General features: G+C 48.7%; 1 protein-coding gene across 3 annotated transcripts in view; it reads right to left on the bottom strand.

Annotated features, from left to right (window-relative positions):
* Window positions 1-23,964, bottom strand: part of LOC144822050 (uncharacterized) — a 118,025-nt gene extending 94,061 nt beyond the window's left edge. The window contains exon 1 of one of the 3 annotated variants that reach the window (XM_078679119.1): window positions 23,842-23,964. In XM_078679119.1, coding sequence (XP_078535245.1) covers window positions 23,842-23,859 — 18 coding nt within the window. In that variant the 5' untranslated portion in view covers window positions 23,860-23,964. Of the gene's footprint in view, window positions 1-23,385; window positions 23,465-23,841 lie in introns of those variants that run through there. The other 2 variants (XM_078679118.1, XM_078679121.1) reach the window with 2 other exon arrangements.
* Between the last annotated feature and the right edge of the window lie 518 nt (window positions 23,965-24,482).

The raw sequence follows: 24,482 nt of genomic DNA, 5'->3' as shown, positions 1-24,482 counted from the left end.
CATGATCATGACAAAGGCGGGAGCTGACACCGCTGTTCAGCAAATTGCATTCTGGGATTTGTATTTTGTCTCATTGCATGGTCATTAACCACTGTTAGTCAAGGCTTGGAAAGCGGAGTTAAAAGAGTGAAAATTAACAGATTAAGCCCTGGTGAGCTCACTCATGCAGTTTAATCCTTTGTTTATACTATCAAATTTCATAATCAAATATGCTTCCTTGCGCAATAAGGCACTATCAACGCAAAGAGAGCCATTTTTTGAGTCAATTACTGCCAAGACAGTCCATTTGAATTGATTTTCACTGTGATCTAAGGCCAAAAAATGTTCGACCATGGGTGCCGATTGAACCCTTTTCTTAATTCTTGATCTGTGCTGGGTTATTCTTATGTTTATTTGTTGACTCGTTTTGCCGATGTAAACCTTATCACATGGGCAGAGCACCGCATAAACCACATTTTTCGTTTTACAATTAGTAAACTTTGTGTTTCCATGAAATTCCGTTGTGATCAAACACATCCCCCTCCAGTGTTGTAGGGCAGGCAACGCAATTCCCACATCTATGATGTCCAACAATCTGCGGCAAGTTCCATTGCGTTAGTAGATTGCTTCTGGGTTTCGGAATGTAACTGTCAGCACGTATCAACTGCTGACCGATACTTAGGTTTTTCTTCATTGCAAAGATAGGTTTGGACATAGGACAGGTAAGATTCTCTAACAAATGCCAATTTTTTAAGACAATTTGTCGAAACTTATTGGTGTGGGGGCCAAAAGTAGTGACACAGACAAGTTTGTCTAAATCTGACTTGATCTTTTTCTCTAATAGAGTCTCTCTGGGTGTGAACCTTGCTCTTTTTTTAGAGTGCTTCAATAATTTTTTGGGGTATCCCCTCCCTTCCATTTCTCTACAAAAAGACTCGGCATGCATATCAAAATCCCTGAGCTCAGTGCAATTCCTTCTGATTCTTAATAATTGTCCATAAGGCAGATTTTGTTTTAAACACTGAGGGTGTGAACTTTTGTAATGCAAAATCGTATTTCTGTCTGTCTCTTTTTTGTACAGCGATGTGGTGAGTTGTTCATCTTGGCAACTGATTAAGACATCTAGAAATGTCATTTCACTGTTACTTGATTGTATTGAAAATTTGATGTCAGAATGCCGTGAGTTTACCCAATTGTGGAATAGGTCCAACTCGGTCTGGCTCCCCTGCCACAGGAGCCAGACGTCGTCTATATATCTCCACCACTGCAGTATCTTATCAAGGAACGGATTATTATTGAAAATGAATTTCTCCTCATATTGGGCCATATAAAGTACGGCCATTTCCGGCGCATAAGGACAGCCCATGGCTGTCCCTTTGACCTGTACAAAGAACTCATTTTCAAACTTAAAGTAATTCATACGGAGGGAAATTTCAGCCAATGAAATTATGAAAGATGTGGGCACCCTATGTGGTCTTTCCCTAGATTCAAGATATACTTCAATCACCTCAAGCGCCTCGTCCTGAGGGATTTGGGTATATAACGATGTTACGTCCATTGTGGCCATGATTTGGGTCTCTTTATTAAACTGTATGCCCTCTACCTTCGTAATAAAATCAGTTGTATCTCTGAGATAAGATGTTACATGACATAGAAACGGTTTCAGGAAAAAATCGATATATTTAGATACTGAGTCACAGCCTGAGACTATAGGTCTTCCAGGGGGGTCTACGCTGTTCTTATGTATTTTGGGCAAAAAATACAAGACCGGTGTTCGCGGATGTTTTTTATTTAGAAACTCAAATTCTTTGGGACCAAGATAACCTTGTGCAAGAGCATCTTTAGTCAGTGTATCAATTTTACTCTGAATCTCATGGACAGGATCTTCTTTGACTGGTCGGTACCATTCAAGGTTCTTAACATGTGAATCACCAACAGCCAGGTACATAGGGCGGGGCCAAATGACTACTGCACCGCCCTTGTCAGCTTGTTTGATGACAATTGAATTATCTGCTTTAAGATTATGAATAGCAGCCGATTGTCCCTTCGTAATGTTATTTTTGACATAACATTTAGCTTTTTCCAATTTCGTTATGGACGAAAGAACTGCCTGCTCAAAGGCGTAGATCTGTTTGGGTATATTCATAGTGGGAGTGAATTTCGACTTTACTCTTAGACCAGTTATTTCTAGGTTTTTAACCACCTCAGAGCCCAAAAAATAAGACTTAAGTCTAATCTTGCAGCAAAATTCAAGTGCCTCTAGCTTCATTTTAGTAAATGTGTAAAGACGTTTGAGGAAGTCCAGTTCGAATCAGTTTTTGTCTTTTTATCATAAACAGTTGGCTTACCACGAAAAGACTCATCCAGCCCTGATGAGAGTCCGGCAATTCAAAAAACCGGGACTTGAAACGCGTCGGCCACTATATTGAGTATAGCCTGAATCCTGATATATAGGATATTCTGCGTAAATTCGCAATTGCTATTTTTCATAGCTGCATTTTTTTGCTAAATGACGAATTGTTTAATTATGCAAAACTGATTCTATTTTTTCATATTTCAATTGTCTCACTGTTTATTGTAGTTTCAACATTATTGTGATTACATGTTTGATTAATTTTGTGAAAATGATTAGTGATTTTTTTGTAATATTAGTTGTATGTATTTGTGTAATTGATTTGTGGTAATTGTTTTTTTCTGTATGTATTGTTAGTGTAACTTCACTAAAATGGATTCTCTGTTGAGTAGACTACATGTCCCTCTTGTTTTAAATATGTTGAATAATTAAAACTAATTAGCCTAAATCGACGGCTAGGATAAACGTATTGATTTCCGATTATTCTTTTCAAATAATTTTTCAAAAACTTGGTGGTGGAGGTACACTCTCTTTTTCTCTTGTTAATCGGCCCTACCTTCCCTCCTTAATTTTGCTGGGCCAAACCCCTTCTTTGTACAATTTGTAGAGCGAGTTTTCACTCGAGTGGGAGCGGGACACCGAGGTGTCTTTTCCACGATTACATCGACAGCAGTGGACTTGTCAACTGCGGAATATGGCAGAGAAGGACACGTTATCCTTTACAGAGGATCACATTCGGAACTTAATTGCATCTTCCCCTTTCTCGTCTTTATCTTTAAGCACCTCAGCTAAACAACAGAATGAGGTAGACAAACTAACAAGGTTACGCAAAAAACACATTAGGACTGAACTTCATGGGTATTTTCTCCTCCAGCATTTACAGGCAGGCACTATTCCTTGGGGATTACAGATAAAGAATATCCCTGTGATCTTCACGGAAGATTCAGCTTACAAAAAAGGTTTCAGCTACATTAATACGAAATGTAGCAGGGATTTGATGGTGCATACCATAGAAACGGCACAAAGATTGTGTAGTGAAGAGGAAAAGGAGATTGAGGATTTGTTGAAAGCAATTTCTGAAAATCCCACAATATCTGATGCCAAAGCATTAATTGAGAAGGTGGAAAAAGAGATCATAACCTTTAAAGATCACACAATTAATGTAAAAACTACACAGTTTGAGAGAGACTCTAAAGCTTTCAAAATAGAGCAGGTATATCCATTCCTTAAAGAGGATTTCTATACAACAACTGACTCTAGAAGAGCATTGACTTCCTTACAAGGACGCTCAAGAAATCGATTTATTGGTTTCTCTGATACGTCATCTTCTGACTCTTCTCCTGACTCGCGACCTGGGCAACAAAACAAACAGGGTAATTCCAATCAGCCTTTTTTAGGCAGGGGACAACAAAACCGGGTTCGTTTCAAACAACCCTGGGAAATGCGAACAAGAAACAGGCAGTACAACAACTAGAGCAATCCACAATAGTCAATCTCTCGGACAGACAATTGTCAGTGGACGAAAGAAGCGTCCTGACTTTGGGTCTTAAATTCGTCCCCAATAGACGTACAGATTTTACTAAAATGAAGCTAGAGGCACTTGAATTTTGCCGCAAGATTAGACTTAAGTCTTATTTTTTGGGCTCTGATGTGGTTAAAAACCTAGAAATAACTGGTCTAAGAGTAAAGTCGAAATTCACTCCCACTATGAATATACCCAAACAGATCTACGCCTTTGAGCAGGCAGTTCTTTCGTCCATAACGAAATTGGAAAAAGCTAAATGTTATGTCAAAAATAACATCACGAAGGGACAATCAGCTGCTATTCATAATCTTAAAGCAGATAATTCAATTGTCATCAAACAAGCTGACAAGGGCGGTGCAGTAGTCATTTGGCCCCGCCCTATGTACCTGGCTGTTGGTGATTCACATGTTAAGAACCTTGAATGGTACCGACCAGTCAAAGAAGATCCTGTCCATGAGATTCAGAGTAAAATTGATACACTGACTAAAGATGCTCTTGCACAAGGTTATCTTGGTCCCAAAGAATTTGAGTTTCTAAATAAAAAACATCCGCGAACACCGGTCTTGTATTTTTTGCCCAAAATACATAAGAACAGCATAGACCCCCCTGGAATACCTATAGTCTCAGGCTGTGACTCAGTATTAGAACCAGTATCTAAATATATCGATTTTTTCCTGAAACCGTTTCTATGTCATGTAACATCTTATCTCAGAGATACAACTGATTTTATTACGAAGGTAGAGGGCATACAGTTTAATAAAGAGACCCAAATCATGGCCACAATGGACGTAACATCGTTATATACCCAAATCCCTCAGGACGAGGCGCTTGAGGTGATTGAAGTATATCTTGAATCTAGGGAAAGACCACATAGGGTGCCCACATCTTTCATAATTTCATTGGCTGAAATTTCCCTCCGTATGAATTACTTTAAGTTTGAAAATGAGTTCTTTGTACAGGTCAAAGGGACAGCCATGGGCTGTCCTTATGCGCCGGAAATGGCCGTACTTTATATGGCCCAATATGAGGAGAAATTCATTTTCAATAATAATCCGTTCCTTGATAAGATACTGCAGTGGTGGAGATATATAGACGACGTCTGGCTCCTGTGGCAGGGGAGCCAGACCGAGTTGGACCTATTCCACAATTGGGTAAACTCACGGCATTCTGACATCAAATTTTCAATACAATCAAGTAACAGTGAAATGACATTTCTAGATGTCTTAATCAGTTGCCAAGATGAACAACTCACCACATCGCTGTACAAAAAAAGAGACAGACAGAAATACGATTTTGCATTACAAAAGTTCACACCCTCAGTGTTTAAAACAAAATCTGCCTTATGGACAATTATTAAGAATCAGAAGGAATTGCACTGAGCTCAGGGATTTTGATATGCATGCCGAGTCTTTTTGTAGAGAAATGGAAGGGAGGGGATACCCCAAAAAATTATTGAAGCACTCTAAAAAAAGAGCAAGGTTCACACCCAGAGAGACTCTATTAGAGAAAAAGATCAAGTCAGATTTAGACAAACTTGTCTGTGTCACTACTTTTGGCCCCCACACCAATAAGTTTCGACAAATTGTCTTAAAAAATTGGCATTTGTTAGAGAATCTTACCTGTCCTATGTCCAAACCTATCTTCGCAATGAAGAAAAACCTAAGTATCGGTCAGCAGTTGATACATGCTGACAGTTACATTCCGAAACCCAGAAGCAATCTACTAACGCAATGGAACTTGCCGCAGATTGTTGGACATCATAGATGTGGGAATTGCGTTGCCTGCCCTACAACACTGGAGGGGGATGTGTTTGATCACAACGGAATTTCATGGAAACACACAAAGTTTACTAATTGTAAAACGAAAAATGTGGTTTATGCGGTGCTCTGCCCATGTGATAAGGTTTACATCGGCAAAACGAGTCAACAAATAAACATAAGAATAACCCAGCACAGATCAAGAATTAAGAAAAGGGTTCAATCGGCACCCATGGTCGAACATTTTTTGGCCTTAGATCACAGTGAAAATCAATTCAAATGGACTGTCTTGGCAGTAATTGACTCAAAAAATGGCTCTCTTTGCGTTGATAGTGCCTTATTGCGCAAGGAAGCATATTTGATTATGAAATTTGATAGTATAAACAAAGGATTAAACTGCATGAGTGAGCTCACCAGGGCTTAATCTGTTAATTTTCACTCTTTTAACTCCGCTTTCCAAGCCTTGACTAACAGTGGTTAATGACCATGCAATGAGACAAAATACAAATCCCAGAATGCAATTTGCTGAACAGCGGTGTCAGCTCCGCCTTTGTCATGATCATGTGATTTTGTCTTTACTTGGCAATGGAGACGATAATCTGGAGGCTCGTCCTCACGCTGTCCGTATGTGAATCATTCCTTTCCGAAAATTGAATCTGAAGGTAAGCGGGTCCCTGTATTCCGGTCGAGAGGCCGTCGCGTTGAAGTTTTTTATTCCGCATTACTCAGGGACCTGACTTGTAATTATTCCGAACCTTCCGTTTTTCAGAACTTCCTACCGGCGCTGAACCGCGCATATTCAAACTGTGGCACCTCTGCAGAAATCTGAAATAGTTTCACGTAAGTTCATTTCTGGTGAGCGCTACTTGCGTTCATGTAACACTTGACGAACAAATGTCTCATTGCGATTTCTTGGATTATTTATCCTTTGCTAGATTTTAAATACGCCACGACTGCATTTACATGCATTAGAAGAGTTGAGAGCACACGCCCAATTGGAGCCCCTTGTAGGTAAAAACTTTGTTTTCCTTCACTAAGGCCTATTGAATTCCCGGGTCACAAACAACCTGACTTAGCCTTTGTTGCCTTGTCATTTTTAGGCGAGTACCGCTTGAACGCACATCAGAAGGCCCTTATTTTTCCGCTGGTTAAAGGCCAGGTATGAAAAAGTTTTTTTGCCTAAATGTATGCGTTTTATTGTGTAAAGACGTTTGAGGAAGTCCAGTTCGAATCAGTTTTTGTCTTTTTATCATAAACAGTTGGCTTACCACGAAAAGACTCATCCAGCCCGGATGAGAGTCCGGCAATTCAAAAAACCGGGACTTGAAACGCGTCGGCCACTATATTGAGTATAGCCTGAATCCTGATATATAGGATATTCTGCGTAAATTCGCAATTGCTATTTTTCATAGCTGCATTTTTTTGCTAAATGACGAATTGTTTAATTATGCAAAACTGATTCTATTTTTTCATATTTCAATTGTCTCACTGTTTATTGTAGTTTCAACATTATTGTGATTACATGTTTGATTAATTTTGTGAAAATGATTAGTGATTTTTTTGTAATATTAGTTTATGTATTTGTGTAATTGATTTGTGGTAATTGTTTTTTTCTGTATGTATTGTTAGTGTAACTTCACTAAAATGGATTCTCTGTTGAGTAGACTACATGTCCCTCTTGTTTTAAATATGTTGAATAATTAAAACTAATTAGCCTAAATCGACGGCTAGGATAAACGTATTGATTTCCGTTTATTCTTTTCAAATAATTTTTCAAAAACTTGGTGGTGGAGGTACACTCTCTTTTTCTCTCACCTCAAGGAGAACAGCACCAAAACCGCCCTCATCGCTGCCACCGATGACATCAGGACCCTACTGGATAACAGAGAAACAGCAACCCTCATCCTCCTGGACCTGTCAGCCGCCTTCGACGCGGTCTGCCACCGCACACCACAAACACGCCTCCACGATGCTGGGATCCAAGAGAAGGCCCTGGACTGGACCACCTCCTTTCTCGCCAGCAGAACACAGAGCATCCGCCTCCCCCCTTCCGCTCCGAGGCCACCGGGATCATCTGCAGCGTACCCCAGGGCTCATCCCTCAGCCCAACGCTGTTCAACATCTACATGGCACATATTGCCCACATCGCACGACAGCACAACCTCAACATTATCTCGTACGCCAATGACACCCAGCTGATCCTCTCGCTCACCAAAGACCCCCACACTGCCAAAACCAACCTACACGAAGGAATGAAGGCTGTCGACGAATGGATGAGGAACAGCCGGCTGAAGCTGAAGTCGGACAAGACGGAAGTCCTCATTCTCGGATCCACCCCTACGGCCTGGGACGACTCCTGGTGGCCAACCACACTAGGAACAGCTCCAACACCCACCGACCACGCACGCAACCTAGTGGTCATCCTCGACTCCACCCTCTCCATGACTAAGCAGGTTAACGCAGTCTGCTTCTCCTGCTTCAACACCCTCCGCTTGCTCCTCAGGATCTACAAGTGGATCCCCACTGCGACGAGAACAGTTACCCAGGCCCTCGTCAGCAGCAGGCTGGACTACAGAAACGCACTCTACGTAGGAGCCTCGGCCAAACTCCTGAGACGGCTGCAACACATCCAGAAAGCCTCCGCACATCAATCAATCAGTACATGTATAGAGCGCGCTACTCACCCGTGAGGGTCTCAAGGCGCTGGAGGGAGGGGGGGGTGTCGCTACTGCTCGAAAAGCCAGGTCTTGAGGTGTTTTCTGAAGGTAAGATGGTCCTCGGTCAGTTGTAGGTGTGCGGGGAGGGAGTTCAATGTTTTGGCTGCCAGGTAGGAGAACGATCTTCCTCCGGTGGTGCTTCTGCGGATCCGTGGGATGGTGGTGAGGGCGAGGCTGGCGGAGCATAGCTGGCGGGTGAGGGTGTAGAACGAGAGGCGTTTGTTGAGGTATTCGGGGCCATTGTCGTGGAGTGCTTTGTTTGCGTGAGTGAGGAGCCTGAACGTGATCCTCTTGCTAACGGGGAGCCAGTGGAGGTTTCTCAGGTGGGTGGATATGTGGCTGTGGCGGGGGATATTGAGGATGAGTCATGCGGAGGCGTTCTGTATGCGCTGGAGTCGTTTCTGAAGTTTGGCTGTGGCACATCTGATCCTCGACATCCCCCGCCGCAGCCATGTCACACTCCACCTGAAAAACCTGCACTGGCTCCCCATCAACAAGAGGATAACCTTCAAGCTCCTCAACCATGCACACAAAGCACTCCACAACACCGGACCAGCATACCTCAACAGATGACTCTGCTCAGCCCGCCTCGCCCTCGTCGCAGTCCCCGCATCCAAAGAATGACCTCCAGCGGCAGATCTTTCTCCCAACTCGCCGCCAAGACCTGGAACACCCTCCCCACCCACTTACGGCAGACCCAAAACCTGCCGGCATTCAGGAGACTCCTCAAGACCTGGCTCTTCGAGCAATAGCAGCACCCCCCACCCCCAGCGCCTTGAGGCCCTCACTGGTAAGTAGTGTGCTTTACAAATGCTTTGATTGATTGATTGATTGATTGGAGAGGATAGTGGATTGATCCACTGCAAGGTGTAACACACAGGAGAGTATAGAAACTCCTTTCACCCAGGCTATGGAGAGGATGGCCGCGTCAGAGGTAGAACACATGCTGGAAGGCGCAGGTAACATTTTTAATGGGGTCCACTGGAGCCTTTGAATCAGTGATAGCACCTGCTATTAGTAGGGTATGCGTGGTGCGTGAGGTTAGCGTCCTTTGTGAGGATCAGGTGACTCCTATGTCAAATGTAAAATGTAAATGTAAATGTACATGTATTTATATAGCGCATATCACCGACCCAGTATCTAAGCGCTTGCTTAGGGAACCCGTCCTGGTATTCCCCTGTGAGATACCCCGGCAGGGTATCCACAAGGTGAAAGCCAGGCATCCCGCCGCGAGGGGCCGTAGTGGAGATTAAGCAAGCTATTGCCCAGAGTCGCAGAGTGTGACCCCGTGAGTCGAGTAGGCACCGGAGCGAGAATTGTCGAGTCCGTGGAATTTTTGAGCCTGAGACCCGCCGAGGCGGGGAATCGAACCCTGGTCCACGGCCGATCTCAGCTTCCGGGTCTGCCGCCTCTAACCACTGAGCCACGCTTCTCCACCTCAAATGGAAGCTTTCTTCATCCAGGAGGATGTGATGTGGCCTTTCAGGTAGTCTGGGACGGTGTAAGACATTTGCCTTCTCCAGACAAATAAAACGGCATCAAAACAGAGAATTAACCAGAAGCGGTTTAGTGGCCATGATTCTTCAGCGCTCACGTCAGCCTACAAGGGAAAGGCCTCTGTTCGAGGTTTCTAAACTTCAGCTGCGGTTTCTCTCCAAGGACGTCGGAGCTCTGCCCCCTTTACATTTATAGTAAAAACATTGCAACCATAGCAATACTAAAAATCTGTTTTGATGCAATCTAGTTGTTAGAACTTGGGGCACTATCTGCCCCACTAACTGCGTTGTTGCATGGAACGTCGTGGAAGTGGAAGAAGAGGTGACTCAGAGCGTTGCTCCCCCTGGATGGGCCCAAAATCAAAGTATTTGCCAGTCTGACCATCTCACAGACCTGAGGCCTGTGAGGTCATCAGCTCAGCAAAGACTGAGCATCCAGGCCAAGTCGCCACCCCCTGATGACCTGGGGGTATAGTTAGCCATGGGCGTTCCAGATGGAAGCCCTGTAGCATTAAGCCTCCAGGTCAATGAGGGCGTGGAGAGCATTGCCACCACACCCTTTCCCAACTGACTCGAGTCAACTGTGGTGTGACTGCGACACACTGGCTGCATGCCCGATTTGGATCTCAGCGCCATTTTTAGCCCTAGTGTGCTGCTGAGTGTTGTTCACATAAGTCTTGATTTCATTTATGGCCGCATTAGTGCCAGTAGTGTCCTTGTGCACAGGCACAACACTGCAGGTTCGTGTGGTGACTAAACACCGACTCGTCGACGTCGTGTCCGAGTGTGAAGGACTCGGCAAACCGGACAGGCATCTCAGTAGAGCAAGGTAAAAAAAAGTGTGATTTGCCGGGCCCAGGCCTATTGTGTAATAACGTGTAATTGGGCCCGTCTCAGGGTCTGGTGGTGGTCCTGCTGCTGGCCCTGGGATAGCCAGTTAGCCTAGAGCTGAGTGAGTGCTGTGCAGAGACTAGCGAAGCGAGCCTAATGAATGTGCCCTGCTTTTTCCACTTTCACCTGCGTGTATGAGGCACAACTATGGGTGTCAGGGCATTTTTAAATATCATACATTAGAGCCCTAGGTTGTTCCTCAAACGTGCAAGTGAAGGAAGCAGGGCACATTCCTCATTTGGCATGTCTGTGCGCAGTGCTCTCATTCCCTTGCTGGGATTAGCATCTCTCTTCACAACCCCGGGCAGCTGGGCTCCCATGAGGGGCGCACCCTTCTCCTTTCCATGTCCGTGCATCTGCAGTTAACCAGACCAGGCGGGCTGTGTTTGCCTCCGGGTCTGGGCACATCTCTCTGTCCCCTGCAGTCTCACAGCGTCTATGCTAACCCTACTACACTAACCCTGCCGCCAGTGCAGCTGCTCTCACCTCTTTCGTGTCTCCGCCATGTCCCGAATCATGCCCTCGTCCCAATTCATGCCCGAATAGTTCAAGAATGTCAGACTATATTTGTAATTTACATACGCAATCGGAGAACTATGGCATTTTGTAACTATGCCCGGGAGCCCAAGGCTCTCAGCTATGTGTGTAAATATACAAATGATGTTTTCAATCTGTGGCATCAGGGCATGAGGGCGACACTGAAGAGGCGAGAGCAGCTGGTGGCTTAGTGGACTAATGCGTCCACTGTAGGGGCCTGTATTCGACCTCATGGTCACAGGTACAAATCCTGCTGGGTTCACTCCGCCTTTCATCCTACTGAGGTTCATAAAATGAGTACCATTAAAATGAGTTGTGAACCAATAAACATCAGTCATTCAGTGCCACTATGCCAATGAGTGAATGTGTGCTTTAGAAATACACCTTGTTATGGACTAGTTAAATGGCAAAACAAATCTCTTTTTTTTTTTTACAGAAAACAGAATTGTTGTTTCTCTGCAAATTTTGTAAAGTTTATTAACTGTTCTATACGTAAGACATCATGAAAATTGCGATCAACCCATACCCATCCTATTATCCTCAATATATCAGCCTGACTTACTCACAAACTTCTTGACTGTTGCAGACATCGCTAAAGAAGGAAGTCCAGGTTACCTACTAAGCCAGGCCTATGAAAGATATTGCTTTTTGGTCAGCTTTTTGTCTTATTGTTCTTAAATAGGATTGCACAGCAAATGGCGACTAACCTCCCAAACAAAAGACTGGCCCCCGCGAAGCCCCCCACCCCAGACCAAACCCAGCATCTCCACTTACAAACCTCACCGGCCGCCCCTGCTAAACTTGCTCTGTAATATACATTGTTGTGGTCATCTGGGGTCATTCCGTTCGTTTTAAAATGTAAGCTATATGGCAAGTGGGTAGCCCTCACTCAAGTCATCTGCCTGTCTCCCAACTTTATACATTTCTGGGAACACCTGTTGCATGTCCACTTGTCATTTTTGGAAACGTGTGATGGCCAGTGTCGGCCCAAGAGTATGGATTTTGAGGATTACCTCTTTTGATCCGCCCATATGCTGATACAACCAAGCACTGGCAAAGCAAATGTCTCTGCCTTTCAAAAGGTAAGCAGTTCTGGCTTTGCCATTTCTTGTTCGCATCATGGATGGAATATTATGAGAAAAGGTACTTATGGGAGACTTTGTGGGACCGGAAACATGAACTAAGCTGTGCCAAGAGCACACCCTTGCAATCATGGTGGGAGAGATATCAACATCCTACAATAAAAGCACCTTTAGAAAGCAGATTGGCCTAGGGGCTGGAATTGTCCACCTTGGAACTTTGAAACAGGTTTGATTCCAGCCTTGGCTCAACGGGCTATGATTTTGAGCAAATCATAATCTCCATGTGAGAAAGTGAGCGCTAGAACCGGACTCTTACCAGAATCCTGATACAGACGTGCTGTTTCTCTAGGAGTCGTAATTGCAAACACAACAATGATGGACAGAATGTGGATCAATGTCACACATTCACCCCAGTCCAAAGATCTGGGCCCAAATCCATCGTTTTTCCACTCCACACCACCCTGGGTTAGACAATGGCGATATGCAAATCAGCGCTGACCCTGTGCCCCATGGGAACAGTCCAGTCCGAACTACAAAAGCCATGTCCTTCCCAGAACGGAAACAAGCATCCGAGGACCGGCCCGGTTTCGAGGTAACACCTCTCATCAGCCCGGCTAGCTTGATTCCAGTGGTGTGGAGTGCCTGGGACTCACGTCTGAGCATCCCCAGTACACTTAGAGCGGTAATTGCAAACACAACAGTGATGGACAGAATGTGGATCAATGTCACACATTCACCCCAGTCCAAAGATCTGGGCCCAAATCCATCGTTTTTCCACTCCACACCACCCTGGGTTAGACAATGGCGATATGCAAATCAGCGCTGACCCTGTGCCCCATGGGAACAGTCCAGTCCGAACTACAAAAGCCATGTCCTTCCCAGAACGGAAACAAGCATCCGAGGACCGGCCCGGTTTCGAGGACTGGGGTGAATGTGTGACATTGATCCACATTCTGTCCATCATTGTTGTGTTTGCAGGTACCGCTCTAAGTGTACTGGGGATGCTCAGACGTGAGTCCCAGGCACTCCACACCACTGGAATCAATCTAGCCGGGCTGATGAGAGGTGTTACCTCGAAACCGGGCTGGTCCTCGGATGCTTGTTTCCGTTCTGGGAAGGACATGGCTTTTGTAGTTCGGACTGGACTGTTCCCATGGGGCACAGGGTCAGCGCTGATTTGCATATTGCCATTGTCTAACCCAGGGTGGTGTGGAGTGGAAAAACGATGGATTTGGGCCCAGATCTTTGGACTGGGGTGAATGTGTGACATTGATCCACATTCTGTCCATCATTGTTGTGTTTGCAGGTACCGCTCTAAGTGTACTGGGGATGCTCAGACGTGAGTCCCAGGCACTCCACACCACTGGAATCAAGCTAGCCGGGCTGATGAGAGGTGTTACCTCGAAACCGGGCCGGTCCTCGGATGCTTGTTTCCGTTCTGGGAAGGACATGGCTTTTGTAGGACACCCCCGCGCCGCACGGCCACCAGCTGCTGCGTGTGCCACCCCCGCCTGTCTGCCTCGCTGCCCGGTTGCCGCCGCGGACCACGCCCCCTGCCTGTGAGCAGCGTGGTCCGTGCTCGCCTGTCCTGCAGGCTCCTGGGCGCCGCTTCTTGCCCTGTGCCCCTGGCTTGTGCATTGTAGTATTTGTTTTATTAGGTTTGTACATCTGTGTCTGTTTCCCTGTTTTCCTGACTGCAATCCCCTTCGTCTCTCCCTCCCCGCTTCCCGCCACCACCGCTTACCCCGCCCCCTTTTTCCTTCTGTACCCTCCCCGCTCCCGCCTCCCAGCTGCTCCGCCCCCCCTCGCACTTCGCCATATATGGCGACCGCAGTCACGCGCAGCGGGCGCGCCGATTGTGCGCCGAAGGCGCGCCAAAGGTAAGCCCGTCTGCGCCTGGACCGCGCCCAGCGCCAGGACCCCTGGCCCCCACCGACGGAAGACGACCCGACGATCCTACAACGCCGCCGAACTCATCGCACTCAACACTGGCGGCACCCCGGGATGCCACCGAGCCACCCCGAGGCACACCCACGGACCCTTCAGCTGCCACGCCTGCAAGTTCACCTGCATCCGGACCTACCCTGCACCAGCACCCGCCAAGCCGAACACCAGCAGCAACCACCTCAAGTGCATCCTGCTCAACACCCGCTCCGTCCACAGACACGCCGTCGAACTCTGGAACCTCCTCGACACAACTTCACCAGACGTCGCCTTCCTCACGGAAACCTGGATGAACGCCTCCTCAGCGCCCGACATCGCCATCGCCGTCCCAGAGGGCTACAAGATCACTCGGAGGGACCGCCCCGCCAACCAGATGGGAGGAGGCATCGCCATCATCCACAGGGACACCATCCGCATCACGACCAACACCGACGACACCCTAACCACCGCCGAACACCTGCACTTCCAGATCCACACCGACCCGAAGACCACCCTCAGAGGCACCCTGATTTACCGACCCCCGGGACCACGCACACGATTCAGCGAGGACATCGCCGACTTCATCAGCCCGCATGCCCTCCCCTCCGCCGACTACATCCTCCTGGGGGACCTCAACTTCCACCTGGAGAACAACAACGACCGGAACACCATCACCCTGCTCGACAACCTCGGACTCAAGCAGCTGGTGTCCACCCCCACCCACCTCGCCGGACACACACTCGACGCCGTCTTCTCATCCAGCAAAGACATCGCCTTCAGCCACGCAACAGGACTCCACTGGACGGACCACAGCTGCGTCCACTTCACCTTCAAGAGAACGACGATCCACCACCAGCAACAGGTTGCCCGAAGAAGCTGGAACAAGATCACAGCCGACCAGCTCACCGCCTCCCTGAGCCAGCACCCTCCGGCCGGCTCAGCGAACCCCAGCCAGGCCGCCGACAACCTCACGAAGTGGATCAGCAACTGCGCGGATGAACTCGCCCCTCTGAGGACCCCGCCCAGCAGACCCGGCAGCAGAAAAGCCCCATGGTTCACCGACGAACTAAAGAGCTCCAAGAAGAACTGCCGAGCCCTCGAGAAAGTATGGAGAAGGGAACCAACAATGGACAACATGACCACCCTCAAGCTCGCCACCCGGAAACACCACCAACTGATCCGCGCCACCAAGAAAAATGCATACAAGGACCGGCTGGACAACAACGCACACAACTGCAAGGAACTCTTCAACATCGTGAAAGAGCTCTCCAACCCCAACGCCGGAAACAACGACATCACCCCATCGCAAGACCTCTGCAACTCCCTCGCCTCCTACTTCCACAACAAGATCGCGGACATACACAACAGCTTCAGCTTCCAACCGACGCACGCCACAACTGCAACAACGCCACCCACCACCACCCTCCGCGCCTGGACTCCGATCAGCACCGAAGACACCGTCCGCACAATGAACTCCGTCCACTCCGGATCTCCGACCGACCCCTGCCCTCACCACGTCTTCAACGAGGCCGACGTTGTCATCGCACCCCACCTGCGGGACATCATCAACACCTCCTTCAACACCGCCACCTTCCCTGAGAGCTGGAAGCACGCCGAACTCAGCGCTCTACTCAAGAAACCTACAGCGGACCCCACCGAACTCAAGAATTACCGTCCCATCTCGCTCCTCCCGTTCCCGGCCAAAGTCATCGAAAAGACCGTCAACAAACAGCTGGCCGCCTTCCTCGAGACAAATGGATCCCTCGACCCCTCACAGTCTGGCTTCCGAGCCAACCACAGCACCGAGACCGCCCTCATCGCTGCCACCGATGACATCCGAACCCTGATGGACAACGGAGAAACAGCGGCCCTCATCCTCCTGGACCTCTCCGCGGCATTCGACACTGTCTGCCACCGCACCCTAGTGCAGCGCCTCGGCAACATCGGAATCCAGGAGAAGGCACTGGAATGGATCACCTCCTTCCTCGACGGAAGAACACAGAGAGTCCGCCTACCACCGTACAAGTCAGAGGCCACCGAAGTCATCTGCGGCGTCCCTCAAGGATCCTCGCTGAGCCCCACCCTCTTCAACGTCTACATGAGCCCCCTCGCGGCCATCGCACGCCAACACAACCTCAACATAATCTCCTACGCCGACGACACCCAGCTGATCCTCTCCCTGACCAACGACCCCGCCGCCGCCAGAGCCAACCTGCACGAAGGGATGAGAGATGTAGCCGAGTGGATGACGACCAGCCGCCTGAAACTGAACTCAGACAAGACGGAGGTCCTCATCCTGGGCTCCTCGCCCTCCGCCTGGGACGACTCCTGGTGGCCCCCCGCCCTGGGCACCGCACCCAAACCGACGGACCACGCACGCAACCTGGGCTTCATCCTGGACTCCTCCCTCTCCATGACCAGACAAGTCAACGCCGTCTCCTCGTCATGCTTCAACATCCTGCGCATGCTACGGAAGATCTTCTGGTGGATCCCCACCGAGACCAGGAAGACTGTCACTCAGGCCCTCGTCACCAGCCGACTGGACTACGGCAACGCCCTCTACGCCGGAACAACCGCCAAGCTCCAGAAGAGACTCCAGCGGATCCAGAACGCCTCAGCCAGACTCATCCTCGACATCCCACGAAACAGCCACATCTCCGGACATCTGAGAGACCTGCACTGGCTCCCCGTCAACAAAAGGATCACCTTCCGTCTCCTCACCCACGCACACAAAGCCCTACACGACCAAGGCCCGAGCTACCTCAACAACCGAATCAACTTCTACGCTCCCAAGCGCCACCTCAGATCAACCAACCACGCCCTCGCCGCCGTCCCGCGCATCCGAAGAGCGACAACAGGAGGAAGGTCCTTCTCCTACTTGGCCGCCAAGACCTGGAACTCCCTCCCGACCGACCTGCGCATGACCCAAGACCACCTCTCCTTCAGGAAGAAGCTCAAGACCTGGCTGTTCGAGCAGTAACGGCACCCTCCCCTCCTAGCGCCTTGAGACCCTACGGGTGAGTAGTGCGCTATATAAATGTCTTGATTGATTGATTGATTGATTGATTGTAGTTCGGACTGGACTGTTCCCATGGGGCACAGGGTCAGCGCCGATTTGCATATCGCCATTGTCTAACCCAGGGTGGTGTGGAGTGGAAAAACGATAGATTTGGGCCCAGATCTTTGGACTGGGGTGAATGTGTGACATTGATCCACATTCTGTCCATCATGGTTGTGTTTGCAGGTACCGCTCTAAGTGTACTGGGGATGCTCAGACGTGAGTCCCAGGCACTCCACACCACTGGAATCAAGCTAGCCGGGCTGATGAGAGGTGTTACCTCGAAACCGGGCCGGTCCTCGGATGCTTGTTTCCGTTCTGGGAAGGACATGGCTTTTGTAGTTCGGACTGGACTGTTCCCATGGGGCACAGGGTCAGCGCTGATTTGCATATCGCCATTGTCTAACCCAGGGTGGTGTGGAGAGGAAAAACGATGGATTTGGGCCCAAATCTTTGGACTGGGGTGAATGTGTGACATTGATCTACATTCTGTCCATCATTGTTGTGTTTGCAGGTACCGCTCTAAGTGTACTGGGGATGCTCAGACGTGAGTCCCAGGCACTCCACACCACTGGAATCAAGCTAGCCGGGCTGATGAGAGGTGTTACCTCGAAACCGGGCCGGTCCTCGGATGCTTGTTTCCGTTCTGGGAAGGACATGGCTTTTGTAGTTCGGACTGGACTGTTCCCATGGGGCACAGGGTCAGCGCTGATTTGCATATCGCCATTGTCTAACCCAGGGTGGTGTGGAGTGGAAAAACGATGGATTTGGGCCCAGATCTTTGGACTGGGGTGAATGTGTGACATTGATCCACATTCTGTCCATCATTGTTGTGTTTGCAGGTACCGCTCTAAGTGTACTGGGGATGCTCAGACGTGAGTCCCAGGCACTCCACACCACTGGAATCAAGCTAGCCGGGCTGATGAGAGGTGTTACCTCGAAACCGGGCCGGTCCTCGGATGCTTGTTTCCGTTCTGGGAAGGACATGGCTTTTGTAGTTCGGACTGGACTGTTCCCATGGGGCACAGGGTCAGCGCTGATTTGCATATCGCCATTGTCTAACCCAGGGTGGTGTGGAGTGGAAAAACGATGGATTTGGGCCCAGATCTTTGGATTGGGGTGAATGTGTGACATTGATCCACATTCTGTCCATCATTGTTGTGTTTGCAGTTTCTCTAGGAGTCAGCTGCCCGAAACTTGATTATACGAAGGCGGAAATAAGGCCACAAAACGCACCCAACTCTCCTATTTCCATACAGCGGGACCAAGAGCTGAACCCGGAAGTAGGAGGAAATAACCCCGGAAGGTGTTTCCAATGTCCAATGAAAGAGGAGCAACTCAAAGGAAGTTTGTCTTGGACCAACAATGGAGGGGCGAACAGCGGGAAGCAGGACGAGGAAGAACGGAGAGGTGAAGAAAGCAACCACGTGAAGGAGGAACCGCGGGACGAGGATGTCTGTAGAGAAGACGAGGAACCGGACGAGCGGTGGAGCGAGGAGTGGTGGTTTCCACCGGAGGAGGCTGGAGAATTGCGGCAGAGCCGGTGAGTAACTGCGTCTCTGGGGTCATTCCGGGAGGGTTAGAGGGCGGTGGGAGAGCTAGCGGATACGGAGAATAAGGGGAGACATTACAATATCGAATCCTCGTGTAGGGCACAATCTCCATTCTATTCCTTGATGCCCTTTGTATTATTTGTGAGCACCGGCTATCCTTCTTTGTGAACATTGATCTTGCTGGAATACTCGTGTCTAGACTTCCACACACTCCCTTCCATTGGTTTTCCCCTACCCCTCCCTATCGTTTCGTTAAAGAGTTGCCCGCATCTACGTGTTCTGAACAAAGAAACCACTACTCACCGGGTGTGGTGACGGGTATACCTAGAAATCACACTATCCCCTCCTCACAGCAGTGACTGGCGGCTGTCTTCTCTCCTCTCTTATAAGCCTCAGGAGTAACACCAAGGAAACAGAAGAGCTGAATCCATCCACCTATGATCCCCAACCCAGCTCATCGGGAACGGACCAAAGAGAAGAGGGAGAAGAGACCATCGCCGTAACATCAACTTCTACAATCACTGTTAATAAAAAGCGCACCTTTGGAAAATACATTCAACCTCCGCGTCTGTTTATCCGACCTGCCCTCCCACACTCCCCAAACCCAAATAGCAAAAGAAAAACATCCACACAGACAAAAAACCCAAACAAAAGTGCAACATATTTTATTGCTCCAGTCAAGGCCAAAATTGTGCTACATAAAACAGTAAAAATGTTTTTTAAAACGGATTATCTCAAACAAATTGCCACTCAGTCAGTACTCCTCAGAGAGAATGAGCAACAGAGAATGCAAGCTGCAAACATCAGCGAGTACTAGTTTAGGAGATAGTGTGCCTCGACATTGAGGTCATGCTCACTACTAGAAAACATACAACATGTATTCACTAAGTGGCATCCGACAAAGTACTAAACCATGGCATTTACATTATATTCCAAGGGAATATTACACAAACAGAAAATGCTCAGACACAGAACCTTTGAAATTGTTCATCAACACAGCCAAAATATTTAATTCAGGCACTGCACCAGGAAATTACCATTATGAACGATGGTGGCACCTTCTAAATCTAGTTTGCCAACCAGATGGCAATTTTTTCTCCTAGGCATTTCCTATTTTATGGATGTGGTGTGAGATGTTTAGAGAGAAAAAAATGGGATCTCAGGTCTGCCAGGCCACAGTGGCCCTTCAATCCCTTTTGGTTTTTCCAAAGATCCCCAGGGTGAGAAAGAGAGTGAGACAGCAAGGAAGGAAGGAAGAATGAAGAGAAACGGAGTGGAAAAAGAGGGTGCGAGAGAGACCGGGATTATAAGGCAAACATAAATAATACACTACCCATTAGCTGCTAAGCCTTTCTACATGGGATACGGAGACATGAAATATACTTTTACTGATTAATTAAAGGGCCCCCAGAAACTGACCCGTAAGAGATGTATCAGATACTATCCAAGGAGATGATCAGACTATTGTGAACGAATGGGTATGTACCAGGAGTTGCCCAGCTACAATGGTGGGGATTTATATATTTGTATTTATTGTAGTATTTATAGAGAATGGGTCTTATTCTAACAACAGGTTACGTAGAAATGGCAACAAGCTGATTAGATAAGGTGCGAAGTTATGGTCTGATACTGTCATGCTCTGGCCAAATATTGTGCAAAGCATTGAGCTACTGTCTGTTGCATGAAACGTCAAGCTATTGTGCCAGGCAAAGCCTTCCTCCCACGCAATGCCTTGCCTGAAGACGCTGCCACGTAATTTTCAAATGCCACCCCAGCTGAAACTGAGATGCTGTACACTGTGCCTAGAAATGCCAAGCTACAGTGCCAGGAAGACCATGAATGCCGTGCCAAGCAGAGCCTGATAAGTTGGGAAGCATTGCTCAAATGCAGTGGAAGGAGAAGTCCAGAATACAAACCACATGGCGCTCAGAGTCCGGTCATGTGGCTACCTAGAAACCTCAGACCTGCCAACAAACACTGTGCCACCGTGTGTCACACGATATCAGCAACCTTCACGTGGCCACCCAGTGAGGAGCTGATATTACATGGTGGTAGAAAAGACTAACTGATAAATTCTACATAGAGGGGTTTTCTGGCTCGTTTTTGGAGGCTCTGGTCTGCATGTGTCTATTAAGAGGTGGGAAAACACACCAGGACATCGGCGCCAGGAACATTTTGCTATAATTTTTAGGGGAAAAGTGGGTTTGGAGGAGTGGGGATGAAAGAGTGCCTTCGGGCACAAGGCCCCACCACTCCTAGTCCACAACTCCCTTCTTACACAGAGAAATAGATTTGTAAGTTAACAAATATATAACCTACCAGGAGACGCCGTAAACCCCGCCAGGAGACGCCGTAAACCCTGCCAGGAGACGCCGTAAACCCCGCCAGGAGACGCCGTAAACCCCGCCAGTCGATACCGTAAACCCCGCCAGTCGATACCGTAAACCCCGCCAGTCGATACCGTAAACCCCGCCAGTCGATACCGTAAACCCCGCCAGTCGATACCATAAACCCTGCCAGTCGATACCATAAACCCTGCCAGTCGATACCATAAACCTCGCCAGGCAATACCATAAACCCCGCCAGTCGATACCATAAACCCCGCCAGTCGATACCATAAACCCTGCCAGTCGATACCATAAACCCTGCCAGTCGATACCATAAACCCCACCAGTCGATACCGTAAACCCCGCCAGTCGATACCGTAAACCCCGCCAGTCGATACCGTAAACCCCACCAGTCGATACCGTAAACCCCGCCAGTCGATACCGTAAACCCCGCCAGTCGATACCATAAACCCCGCCAGTCGATACCATAAACCCCGCCAGTCGCTACCATAAACCCTGCCAGTCGATACCGTAAACCCCGCCAGTCGATTCCGTAAACCCCGCCAGTCGATACCGTAAACCCCGCCAGTCGATACCGTAAACCCCGCCAGTCGATACCGTAAACCCCGCCAGTCGATACCGTAAACCCCGCCAGGCGATACCATAAACCCCGCCAGGTGATACCATAAACCCTGCCAGTTGATACCATAAACCCTGCCAGTCGATACCATAAACCCCGCCAGTCAATACCGTAAACCCCACCAGTCGATACCGTAAACCCCGCCAGTCGATACCGTAAACCCCGCCAGTCGATACCGTAAACCCCGCCAGTCGATACCGTAAACCCCGCCAGTCGATACCGTAAACCCTGCCAGGCGATACCATAAACCCCGCCAGGTGATACCATAAACCCTGCCAGTCGATACCATAAACCCTGCCAGTCGATACCATAAACCCTGCCAGTCGATACCATAAACCCTGCCAGTCGATACCATAAACCCTGCCAGTCGATACCATAAACCCTGCCAGTCGATACCGTAAACCCTGCCAGGCGATACCATAAACCCCGCCAGGCGATACCATAAACCCTGCCAGTCGATACCATAAACCCTGCCAGTCGATACCATAAACCCCGCCAGTCGATACCGTAAACCCCGCCAGTCGATACCGTAAACCCCGCCAGTCGATACCATAAACACCGCCAGTCGATACCATAAACACCGCCAGTCGATACCATAAACACCGCCAGTCGATACCATAAACACCGCCAGTTGATACCATAAACCCTGCCAGGCGACACCATAATCCCAGTGTTATAGTGTGAATAAAAGGCTTCTATAACTTCCCTTTACAGTTTTATCTTCAGTTTCCCCATAATTAAAGATGATTTCATAGTTGCCAAAACAGCTACTCAAATTAGTCAGCAAGGATCTCCAAATACAACTCTCAGGCAGCACTTACCTTCGATGTCCTAAGGAAGATAAACGAGAGATTAACCTCTTGTCAAAACTTCAACTTGAAAGTGGTCCGAGAGTAACTGTGCATGCACACAGCAGAGATAATATAAGCGATGTATTGAGCATGCATGAGCACTCTTATCTTGCTGATTGCGAATTGAGGAAGAGTAATGAATATCCCTCGGTGCTCATGAAATCCTGGAACACCAGAGTCTACCCGAACTGAGTCCTATGTCCCACAAGATTGATAAGAGACTTTGAAAAGCCTCAAAGTGAAGTCTGCAGTAGTGTGATTCTGCCTTGTCTGGCATTAGTGTTTGGGGACCCAATCCAAGTCTCCCTTGGACGGTGCTCCAAGGCTGGTAGTGGTGTTTTCTCCAAGACTGGTAGGGAGAATCAACCACCCTGATCCCTGCTGGAAGCCTATGTCCGACAAAGACAACAGTGTTTCCTGGATCGACCCGCATGAGGGGAAAATAAAAAAGTTAGCGCTGAAGAAATGCTGTTTGAGTGCTTTTAGTGTGTTTCTATTTTAGTGCTTGGTAGAGAGTGGGTGGGCTGGTTGCATTACATGTTCTGTGATTGGGTGACAATTCTCATAGGTAAATGACTGGATTGAAGTCAAGGGACGTGCTTATAATATTGTTCTACCACTCCAACTTGGCCAGCGCATTGCTCGTGAGTGTGGGGGCCAAGCTTCAACCTTAAAACAAAAACAGACAATGTTTACCAGCTTTGCAAGATGGACTCATGGTGCTGAGAGTATTATTGTTATTGCAAGCACCAGCTGGGCAGAGACAGCTGCAGGTGATCTTCTCTACTTGCGTTCTTTTAATGTCTTCTGCACCTGTGGTCGAGCCGGTGTGTTTGGTGGTGGTCGTGTCAGCGGTGGGTGCAGCAGGGAGGGGGTGAGGCGGCGGGGCGGTGGGTGCACGTGCGGTCGGTCACTGGTGCTCAGACCCGTCGAGGGCGCGGATCAGACGCCGGGGGCTCCTGTCTTTGCCAGTGCTTGCTGCTCGTGTACTGAAGGGGCCGGGGTTGCACACAGACCGAAGGCTCCAGCCCCGCGGCCCTGCCCGTACACTATGACCCTCCCCTCCCCCCGAGCCTGCCTGGAGGGCCCCACCCGAGGGGCCCCGCTCTCGCGACAGCCGCCTCCGGCCCGCAGCCCAGGGAGGGGCCTCACCTTCTCCGGTCGCTCCATGGCGGGTCTCCGCGGGGTCAGGGTTCACAGGGGGTCACCGGCTCCTGACCCTGCTCGCTCGCTGAAGCAGGACTCTAGGCACTACAGCTCGGACTGCGCATGCGCACACCACACGGGACCGCGGGTACGTCACCGCGCATGCGCGAACGGACGGCGCCCGGAAGGAGACGTAATGGTTCGTCACGCACCGCTGAGCTGAACCCACTTACGCCTCGTTTGTCATCTGCGCATGCGTAGGCAGCAGACACTATTGCCACGCGGCAGCGTCGTTGAGAAAAATGTCAGAGCAACGCTCGTGTCACTTATGAAGCCCTTAGGAGCATGCGCACAAACACTGGGCCCACTTAATACGAAGTTCGCGGTCCTTCTGAGCATGCGCACAAAACACCCGCCAAAGGACTAAGGAGTCTATAGTGATGACACAGGACTCAAGATATAACAGGAAAGGTTTATTTCCATAAACTATTTCCAAAGATCTATCTCCAAGACTGCCTGTATGTAATATTTATTCATTGTACTGTAGCTTTGATATTTCTAGATGTACAATCTTAAGTATGTAACTGTCGATCTTTGCATAGAAACATTCTATTTTGAGTCAGCTTATTTCTTGTCTGCTTCTTCAT

This window comes from Lissotriton helveticus, chromosome 3_1 (genome assembly GCF_964261635.1).
Source record: "Lissotriton helveticus chromosome 3_1, aLisHel1.1, whole genome shotgun sequence".
In the NCBI taxonomy this organism is placed as follows: Eukaryota; Metazoa; Chordata; class Amphibia; order Caudata; family Salamandridae; genus Lissotriton; species Lissotriton helveticus.
The sequence above is the reverse complement of the archived record's forward strand: the minus strand, read 5'-3'. Positions and strand labels throughout refer to the sequence as shown.